At 37.4% G+C, this 10502-nt stretch overlaps 2 protein-coding genes across 2 annotated transcripts; both read right to left on the bottom strand.

Moving 5' to 3' along the window:
• Positions 1-74: 74 nt before the first annotated feature.
• On the bottom strand, positions 75-2832 carry LOC106522865 (cytosolic sulfotransferase 3). Its single transcript, XM_014016072.1, has 9 exons — positions 2800-2832; positions 2288-2386; positions 1900-2038; positions 1662-1790; positions 1382-1482; positions 1180-1306; positions 803-900; positions 467-644; positions 75-388 (listed from the first exon to the last, which is right to left on the bottom strand). The coding sequence occupies exons 1-9, from the start codon at positions 2815-2817 to the stop codon at positions 276-278; spliced, it is 1002 nt and encodes a 333-aa protein (XP_013871526.1). The 5' UTR covers positions 2818-2832; the 3' UTR covers positions 75-275.
• Positions 2833-6329: 3497 nt separating this feature from the next.
• On the bottom strand, positions 6330-9048 carry LOC106522893 (cytosolic sulfotransferase 3). Its single transcript, XM_014016128.1, has 8 exons — positions 8915-9048; positions 8702-8840; positions 8468-8596; positions 7807-7907; positions 7598-7724; positions 7399-7496; positions 7063-7237; positions 6330-6996 (listed from the first exon to the last, which is right to left on the bottom strand). The coding sequence occupies exons 2-8, from the start codon at positions 8838-8840 to the stop codon at positions 6884-6886; spliced, it is 882 nt and encodes a 293-aa protein (XP_013871582.1). The 5' UTR covers positions 8915-9048; the 3' UTR covers positions 6330-6883.
• Positions 9049-10502: the final 1454 nt, after the last annotated feature.

Below are 10502 nucleotides of genomic sequence, written 5' to 3'. Positions count from 1 at the left end.
TTATTAACCTTTATTTCACAAGGAAAAATCTTCTTTGCAGGGGACTCCTGGCCAAGATTGACTAATGACTGCCAGATGTTCATATGTTTATTCCTCCACCACCGTGTTTAATACATAGAGAGCATTTAGAAATTGACATTTTTTTAAAGTCAGATTAAAGACTGTATGTCAAGTCACTAATCTCTTAAATAGCTGTGGATGAATACTTGTTCTCAGCTTTCTAACTGACTGTTCAAATGTCAGTTTTCTGGACTCAGTTACCAGCAGTTAAACCTCTATATTTCTGTACGAAAGCACAAAGCATGGTTCTTCATTTTCTGCTTGTAGTCTTCATCAAAGTGTTCGTTCTGGGACACGGTGAAATGGTTCTTCCAGTCTGCCACTTTTCCTGAAAAATATCATTGGGTTAAACAGTTAGTTAGTAAAAGACAAACAAATTCTGATGAAAAATGTAATTTTTACAGACCTTTTCTCATAAAAGGAGACACATCTTGGTTCATTGTTTGGATAGTGGAGGAGAAGTTTGCCATTTTATCCTGTTTCATGTTGTCAAACATGACTGCAGCTCTGACTTTTTCCTTTTCTTCAGCTGATGGAGATAAGCCGAGGAAGGAGCAAAGTCTGTCTGTTTCTCGTCCAAAGTTCTGCCCACGTAAAAATAAATAAATAAATAAAAGTTTAGTGTTTCTTCTATGTGAGAAAACTCCCCGTGAGGTGAAACTTTAACGTGCTTTAAAAGGTTAACAAGTCAAAGGTTAACAAGTCTTTGAGAAGAGAGAAAAAAAAGTTCAGCTCACTGCACCTCAGACAAATCTTCATAAAACATGTAGTGAAGATTTGAATAAGTCTGTTTCTTCTCCCACCAGCTGTTTACATGTTCGTACCACGATCCAAACACCACTGAAATGACAGAACAACATGCACCTTTTGGGACTGTTGATTTTCTTCCAGTCATTTCCAGTCATTTCCATTGCCTAACCAGCAAATTTAGCTCAATGTTTGTAAAACTGATAGAGGGAAAATCATTTTTTATGCTAAGCAGTGATGGCCATCTTAAATGTGGTTAACTCTAAAAATGAATTAGCCTACTTGTAGATGCACATCTGTGATTACTTATTTTTCTAACACAGGCAAACACACCTAAGCATGATATTGTTCCTTTATTTTGAAACGACTCACTCTTTCCCTCCATAAAGTCCTGCAGGAAGGTGCTCCAGTCTCCCACTTCAGGAAGGATCCTGTTCACGCGGCTGAAGTGGTAGTGAGACACAACGCTGTCTTTTGGATTACGAGCCACATAGACAATCTAAGGAAACATAATACATCATTTAGGTTCTAGCGTTCATATTTATATATTTTTATTATAAGTGTGTGTTTTTACTCTACAGCGCTGCTCCCAGAAAGACTTTGGTACAAACTGGACTGGTAGATGAGTTTTAATGAGACGAGGAGAAGTGGAGAGTTGATCTGCCAGGTCTGTTCCTTTGGTTTAAAAAATGGGCAAATTTAGTTTATTAGCTCTTTGTGATTAAATCCCTTTTTCTTTTCACTTTCTGAACTGAATTATGTAAATACATGAACTTTTCTATGATATTCTAGTTTGATGAGATGTACTTGTAATTCAAATTTATCTGAGGGTCTACTTGACCCGGTGATCAAACCTTTGGGTCGAGGCGGTGCACAGATCTCCAAGAAGGGCACTCTCTCATGCAGAGGAACAGAAGTCTGACGCTCTGGACACATGTTGCCAAAGTACAGGAGATCCAGCATGTAGCAAACCCATGTGGTTCCTGACAATTAACATGAAAAAGAAACTTTGTTTGAAACATATCAACTAAAGTTTATTTAAAAACACTTACTATGGTAAGGGTTTTAGTATTTCTGGACTCAAAGCCTCACCTGCTTTAGGGTAACTGGCTATAAGAATATCATCTGGTCTGGCCTCAAAGTTCTGGATGTTTTCCCAGTTGTCAGTGAAATATTTGATCATGGAAATGCCTTGGAAATCAAAAAGTGTCGGTCGAGTTGGCAGCTCCATCTGTGAGGAAGAGCAGCTGAAGATGTTTTGGATGCCAAACATGCTGCTGCTCAAAACTCTAACGCCAACGTTTGTAATGCATTAAACTAAAACAAAGTCTACGTTTGCTGTATAAAACGCACAAGAGGTGTGAAGAGAACACACTCACATGCTGTAAAGATGGAGACTGCTATGTAAAATGTATTTTTAACATAATATACTAATTAAATTAAGTCATACATGGTGTTTAGTTATTAAACAAAGACTAACCCAGAGGCTGTGGTTTTGAGCCCAGGTTGCATCAGCAGGGGTGTTCGGCTTGAAATAATTGTCAATTCGTTTGTGTGAGTTCACGCACTGTGGTGAACCCTGAAGAAGGCAGCAGCCGAAAGAGATTCAACAACAGAAACAAAGACAATGCAGTTTGTTTTAGCAGTGAAGACATCTATCTTAGTGCTAGAAAAATGAAGAAACTTAAATTACAACATATCCTTCACAGCTGATTGTTTTCACACACACAGATTAAATATACTAATAAATGATTTTGATTTTTTTAAGTCTCAATTTAACATATGTTGAACTTAAGCAGATTTTCTAAATTATGCATGAGCAAAATGACATCCAGAACTGTTTGATTTATGGCAGCTGTCTCCTGTGAACTTAAATGCTCTCTTTGATTGTGAATACGTTTTATGCTTCCCCATTTTAATCCTTCTTCCCTGGAGACACACCAGCTCATTAATCTGACAAATATTAATTGAGTCATCTTAAAACAGACTTACTATAATCCCAAATGTCATTGGTTGATTGAATGCAAACCTTTTAAAAAAACAAAAAAAAGGCAAAAATTAGACTTACCAGGCTGAACTGCTATAGCTCTCACTGTGTAGTTCAGTGTGAATTTTCCAAACTAAAGAAACCAGTTTGTTGTGCAATTTTCAGAGGAACATGCTGCAGTACTTCCTGCTTACTACTTCTAGTGATGGTGATGTCATGTGTCAACACTTATGCGTGACTAGAAAGGGGTTTTAGCATGTAACATGAATTTCACTGTACATCAAATCACTGTCTCATCAGAACATTTGTAAAACAGAAAAAATAATCTGAATTATTTTTATGTCTTTCTCTTTAGAAAATGAATAAAGCAACATTTCACTAGCAAGGACCACACCATGGTATGAGTTTAAATATTTTCTTGAAGGAAGGAGTCGAGGGGTAGTGGGATGAAAGATGAAACGTCCGGGGAGGTACATCAAAGGAGGCTTGAGGAGAAGACTCAGAGTGGGGCATGGTCTCCAGGAAGGATGCTTTCTCCTGAGCTTGCTTTGGACCCCCTGGAACCTGATAAGGAATGGATTAGGAGGCAGTTTGAGGTAGGGATGGAAGTGAAAGAAAGAGATGCAGAGATGAAGGGATGAAGTGATGAGGAAGAGATGAGGAAGAGGACGAAGGAATGTGGGGAGGGGATGAAGGGATGGAGGGATGAGGAAGGGATGAAGGGAGTGAGGAAGGTGGCACGATGAGAGCGTGCAAAGGGGCCAAAGTGGTGAGAAAGGGGAGGGTGGGTGCCGAGACGGCGAGCTGAGGGCAGAACGCCAGGTGAGGCGAGTTTAAATAGATGCTGACTGATTAGCTGAAGGTGAGAGGCGTGGTCCTGCTCCTAAACACAAGTTAATATCTTAACTTCATTCTGGAAAAACTACTTTCTTGGTGGACATTAATGAGAAAACTAATATCATTCATGTTAAATAATTATTCATGACAGTGTTATATTTTCTTCTTTTGGTGACTGATGGAAATCTATTATTAGTTTGTGTTTATTTTTATACGCTTGAGCCCGAGTCATAGTTCCTGTTTTAATTGTCTGTTTTTGTGTGTTAGGTTCTGTTTCACTTCTTTTGTTCTTCTTAACAGTCTCAGTGTTCACCTGTCTTTTCTGACTCAGTTCTATTGTCCCTGGTGTTTTACCATCAGATCTTTGTCTATAACTTGTTTGCATAGTTGTCTTTATTTCTTTTATAAGTCTTTTTGTTTGTTTGTTTTTGTTAGACCTTTGAAGATAAAACGAATTTTGTTCTGGAAGCCTGTCTGCCTCCCTGTGTTACCTGTGCTTGGGTCAACGGATAAAAATAAACCATGTTTGTTACAGGAACAAGATTTAAAACCTGTAAAATACAATAAAGTTACTCAGCTATGCCAAAACACTACAAGTGTAGCAGATCACATTCTTTAAAAGGGACAGTCCAGTCTTCAAGTGATGTTCTATGAAAGGGTTTTCAATAGTTAGTGAATTATCAGCCATGATATCGGTCATAGAGCATAAAGCCCTGATGGAAAAGGAAAATAGATACTGTATAGACCAGGGGTGCCCAAACATTTTCCCCGAGAGGGCCAAAATGAAAATCTATCCAGGGCAGTGGGCCAAATGCAGTAATATAATGCATGAAATACAAATACTTTTTTAAGTCCTTTATTTTTAACGATTAAGCTGTGCAATGGTCCTCTTTTGTTTTAGTCTGTGCACTTGGAGAAAGTCTGCCATATGCTCAAGTAGCAAAGGCTCATGGGATATTTCATAAATTGATAAAATATGAGTTTCTGTGGCCTTATAAAAGTGTGCTAATCTACATGTGGGGTTAAATCTGATCTAAATATTTCTTGTTGTCATTTCATGTTTCATGTTTAATCCTAATAAATCAAAGATAATGTCAGCACCATGACTGAAAACTACCTTCACTACAGCCCTTTTATATAGTCATTTGACCAATGAAAATATTGTGTTTTTACAGAGGATAACAGGTTACAASCTTGTAACTTTGGCAACTGTTGGTGGGCCAAATCAAATGGCTTGACGGGCCAAATTTGGCCCGCGGGCCCCACTTTGGGCTCCTCTGGTATAGACCTTGGCTGTGTCCAAACCGGCAGGCCGGTTCCTCCGAAGGACCCAGCCTCCTTGGTAGACCGGGAAGACCATAAAAAGGTGTCTGTGAATTTGGATGGTCTAGCCTCCCGTCCTTAACCCACCGTACATACTGCCTATAGTGACGACGCTAAACAGAAGCACAATTAGATTTAAATTAGAAAAATATTAATTTATTAGTGTTATTAATAACACAAAACAATAAAATTAGGTTAAAGTTAATATTTGAAGAACTAATGGACCCACCGTAGGTGCATGTGTATTTCACGTTTTTGTTTTCTGACAAAAGTAAAATTTAAAAACATGGCTATACAAATGACAAAAGTATTAACAACACAAATGATTGAAATTTTCACTTTTTATGACGCCATATATTTGATTTAAAATGCATTCTTTTTACTCCCTTCGCCCGCAATTACAGCATAAAAAAATCTCCGGTCGAGGCACAATGCATTATGGGATATGGTGGGCCGGGAAGGATCCATCAGACCAGTCCTTCAGTTTGGGCCAAAGGAAGGACGCATTTGTTGTCCGCATGGGAGGAGTCTTCAGTTTTGGACCGCCTTTGTCGCGGCGCTGTGACATAAGCAGCCTACAAATTTGGCCTTCGTAGGACCCGGCCCACCGTTTTGGACACAGCGTTTGTGTATGCCAATGGTGCTGAGTCTGCCAGAAGTTTAACTTTTGCCTGATTAGATGAGCAATGAGGAACACCTGTTCATGTTGACGCGCAGCTGTGGAGTGAAACAGTTCTAGGGGGTTGTAGGTGTGTACTACCTTGGAAATTTTTGTAAAAGATCTAATCAACACCATGCATCTTCCAACCATTTTAGGAGCATTTTACTAAATTCTTGGAATTAAGAAAACACAAAATCAGTATTTTATGAAGGTGGAATTCTGAAAACCAGACTTTAACCTGAACATTATCTCACACGTAACTAAAACTTCCATTATTCTTATTTTGTTTTCTATTTACACACTGAGTCTTGACTGCATCATATGATACTTTTATTATGAAACATCCTCTGCACCATAAAACACCTCATAAGTAACAAAGCAGCTGAAAAACTCACAGAACAGGTTACCTTCATAAACCTGAGTAATCAGTGATTATTCTACATTTTCTACAGATTTAATCAGCTATACACTGATAAAAAGTTATAAAATATTTATTTTCTTGTCACCCATTTCTGGCCCTTAGATGGACTTAGCCCTTAGCATTTGTCTATAACGCCTATGTCATAGGTCGTCCCTTTTTTAAGACTTCAATCATCCCCTCAGTAATCAGTGTTAGAATAAGTTGTTTGGCAGAGAATTATGACAGAGCTGTTTAAGTTTTAGAAAGATGTTTCCTTAAACTTATCAAATTGTTCAATTGAAAGTCAACTTCAGAGTTGTCTTAGCAGCTCAGCTTTTTATTTCAAAGACTTACGCAAGAGTGTTCTGACCATTCATTAGTTGAAATAATACAATATGATACTGAAAGTAAATCTTTCCATTTTAGAGGTTTTACATGTCAGGACATAGTAAACAGTTATGTAGCTCAGATGAACATTACACTGGACACTCCTGTTTGTTTGACAACCACCAAGCCAAATCGCTTGATGTTTATAAAAACAAGAATAAACTCCAAAATGAAAAAAAAAATCTGTAAAACCATGTTTGCAGCAATGATTTAAAGTCTCCATACTGTTGAGGAATTTGGACCCACTTGTCTTTTAAAATGCTGCTTTAGTTTAAATCGAGTGAAGGTCTGACTAAAAACAAGTCAAGATCACAAACCCTTAGTCACTATTAATTAAATATTTATAATCTGACCATTTTTTGGTGAGATTAAAGAATAAAATCAAAGGTGACCAATTCTTAAAAATATTTAGCTGTGACAATTAATCCACTAATCCGCAGTTCCAATGTCAGTTTTGGCATTATTAATTGCAACTAAACCTCTAAATTTCAGTACGAAAGCGCAGCTCAGGATACTTCATTTTCTGCTTGTAATCTTCATCAAAGTGTTCGTTCTGGGACACGGTGAAATGGTTCTTCCAGTCTGCCACTTTTCCTGGAAAAGATCAAGTTAATTAAGGAGATTTAGAAACAAAATGTGAAAAATTGGATTTTCACAGACCTTTTCTCATAAAAGGCGACACGTCCTGCTTCATTATGTGAATCGTGGAGAAGTTTGCCATTTTGTCCTGTTTCATATTGTCAAACATGACTGCGGCTCTGACTTTTTCCTTTTCTTCAGCTGATGGAGATAAGCCGAAGATGGAGCACAGTCGGTCTATTTCTCGTCCAGAGTTCTGCTCACATAAAAGGTAAGACAAAAGCAAAAATTGCAGATGCATGGTAGTATCTTGTGCGGGAGAGAAAAAACTCCCTTTCAGGTGAACCTTTAACATGTTTTGATTAAATAAGTCGTTGGAAAAATGTTAAAAATATTATAAAGTTCAGCTCACTGCACCTCAGACAAATCTTCATAAAACATGTAGTGAAGTTTTGAATAAGTTTGTTTCTTCTCCCACCAGTTGTTTACATGTTCGTACCATGATCCAAACACCACTGAAACGACATCATGCGAGAACACACTCATAGAAACATGCATTTCGACCGCTGCCCTTCAGGCAATAATGATGTGGCTCTTTTATTTTGAAACAACTCACTCTTTGCCTCCATAAAGTCCTGCAGGAAGGTGCTCCAGTCTCCCACTTCCGGATGGTCACCATTCATTCGAGCAAAGTGGTAGTAAGACACAACATTGTCTTTTGGATTACGAGCCACATAGACAATCTTTGAAAATAGTATATAATTGAGATTGTAGCATTTAATTTTTATTTCTATATATACTGTATATGTACAAGTGTGTTTTTACTCTACAGCGTTGCTCCCAGAAGGACTTTGGTACAAATTGGACTGGTAGATGAGTTTTAATGAGACGAGGAGAAGTGGAGAGTTGATCTGCCAGGTCTGTTCCTTTGTTTTTTTAAAAAAAGGACAAGTTAAGTTTGCCAAATGTGCAACATGTTTAGTGTGATTATTATAAAAGTTGGTCTGAAGGTTTAAAAACTATAGATTAAAAATCAGTTTTGATTTTTTAAAGGAGGGTAATTTAAACTTTTTTAACGATGTTGTAGTTCAGGGATGGGCAAGGGCCTGCCAATGAGCTGGACAGAAAAGCAGCTTGTAAAATTTAGGAGCTGCTTTGAGTATTTTTTATAAGTCAAAAAATATTAAATACATATTTTGGGGGGGTATAGACCGTCTGTAATCAGTGTGTTTATTCTGCATATAGACCCTATCTGCCATGAAGGATTTTTAATACAAGTCATCCCGTTGCACAAAGCTAAATACCAGAAGTTTACTGAAGTCACAAATACATAAACAACAGGGACTTTTTACCAAGACTACTCCGGAGTCTGACCTCAAGGCATCTTATGTCATTCCGCTTCATCTCACTGAGTTGCCCATCCCTTGTTTAGTTTGTTGAGATGTGCTTGTAATTTAAATATATCTGAGCTCCCATGTGATCAAACCTTTGGGTCGAGGAGGTGCACAGATCTCCAAGAAGGGCACTCTCTCATGCAGAGGAACAGAAGTCTGACGCTCTGGACACATGTTGCCGAAGTACAGGAGATCCAGCATGTAGCAAACCCATGTGGTTCCTGACATTAGAACAAGAAACAAACTGCTCAGAAAAAAGACAAAATAAGTATTTATTCAAAATACCCTATGATAAGGGTTTGATATTTTTAGCCTCAGAGCCTCACCTGATTTAGGGTAACTGGCTATAAGAATATCATCTGGTCTGGCCTCAAAGTTCTGGATGTTTTCCCAGTTGTCAGTGAAATATTTGGTCATGGAGACGCCATGGAAATCAAAAAGTGTCGGTCGAGTTGGCAGCTCCATCTGTGAGGAAGAGCAGCTGAAGATAAGTGTGCTAAAGAAGCTACTGCCCAAAAGGGAAAAAAAAGCAGACTTACCAAGCTGAACTGCTATACCTCTCCCACTGCACCTGTGAGTGAATCCTCCAAACTAAAGAAACCAGTTTGTTGTGAAATTTTCAGAGAAACTTGCTGCACTACCTCTGGCTTTATTGCACTTTAGCATTTGAAGTCAAGGTGGCGCATGAGCACTTGTAGATTTCACACATCATAAACCAGAAATCAGAAACCACTGACATTCTTGTAGGCAGTTTAATGAGAAAACTAATATAATTTACGACTCTAAATACACAAAATATTTGTTAATTACATAATTATAATAGAGTTGCAGTTTATTGTTTAGGTGACAGATTTAATTTTATCATTAATTTGTCTTCATTTTAAATCAATTCTTGAGCCCCATGTCTTACAGTGTCTGTTTCTGTTTGTAACATTCTGTTTAACTTCTGTTGTTCTACCTCAGTTGTCTCAATATTCAACTGTCCTTTCAGAGCCAGTTTTATTGTTGTTGGTGTTTGCATACTCAAACTGCGTTATTTCTGTTGTCTTTGGGCTTGTCACATCTGTTTGAGCTGATCAGATCTTTAAAAATACAACTAGTAATTTTGCTCCTGGAACCTGTTTGCTTGATTGAGTCGTGATAAATCGTTGTGTAATTTTACAAAACTTATCTTTAGAGATGCAAACCCTTCCAGAAATTTCTCACATCTTTGCATCGTTCAGAAAATTTAAAAAAAGAGAATTACTTGGATTTTTATTTTACTGTTTAAAATTCTGGCTCAACAAAATAAAACATATTTTTTGCTTGAAAAAAAAAGTAAAATCACTCAGAATTAAGGTTTCTCATTAGGGGAACATCAAAACACCACAAGTGTAGCAGAACAGGTTCTCCAAAAAGAACAGTCCAGTTCTATTTGAAGTTATTTTCTGTGAAATAGTTAGGATAGTTAACATATGAGAAACTTGCCAAATGCCATTCATTTCACTTTGCTATTGACTCTTGTTTTGAGCAACCAGTAAACTGTCATTCAAAACAGGAATGCGCATCTCCACAGAGTAAAAATGATCAGAGACTACCTCCAGGATCTGGGAGTGGAGAGGACGGTATGTCCTGCCTGAGGTCCTGACGACAACCGCATAAAACGCCTGTGAGATCAGCCACAGTGCTGACTTACTAACTCTTTCTGCTTGCAGAATGGAATAATATCCCAACAGTGCTTAACCAACAAATTAACTGTTAACATTACTTAAGATGAAACAGACTAATGTAAGATTTACTGCCAAAACGCATCGATACAAGGAAATAAAACAACCAAACAAATTGTCTTTCTTTGTCTCAATTTTATGTTTATTTTTAATGTTGATTTGCTGAGACCTGTGGTCCAGTGTCATACTTTTTTAAAAGAAACTTTTGAATCTGAATTATAATTTAAAAAACAGCTTACATTCAGAACATTGTTGCTTTTTTCTTTTGGTTAATCACATCAGAATTTGTTCATTTTAATCAAACATTTTTATAGTGTGATTAAAAAAGACCAGAAATGTTAGATTTTTGACATGAAAATTTCACACAAAAATGTTTAGGCCTATATCTTCACAGTGAACAAGACAAGAGTCGATGCTAGAC

This window comes from Austrofundulus limnaeus, unplaced genomic scaffold, assembly GCF_001266775.1.
Source record: "Austrofundulus limnaeus strain Quisiro unplaced genomic scaffold, Austrofundulus_limnaeus-1.0 Scaffold3, whole genome shotgun sequence".
Lineage (NCBI taxonomy): Eukaryota > Metazoa > Chordata > Actinopteri > Cyprinodontiformes > Rivulidae > Austrofundulus > Austrofundulus limnaeus.
The sequence above is the reverse complement of the archived record's forward strand: the minus strand, read 5'-3'. Positions and strand labels throughout refer to the sequence as shown.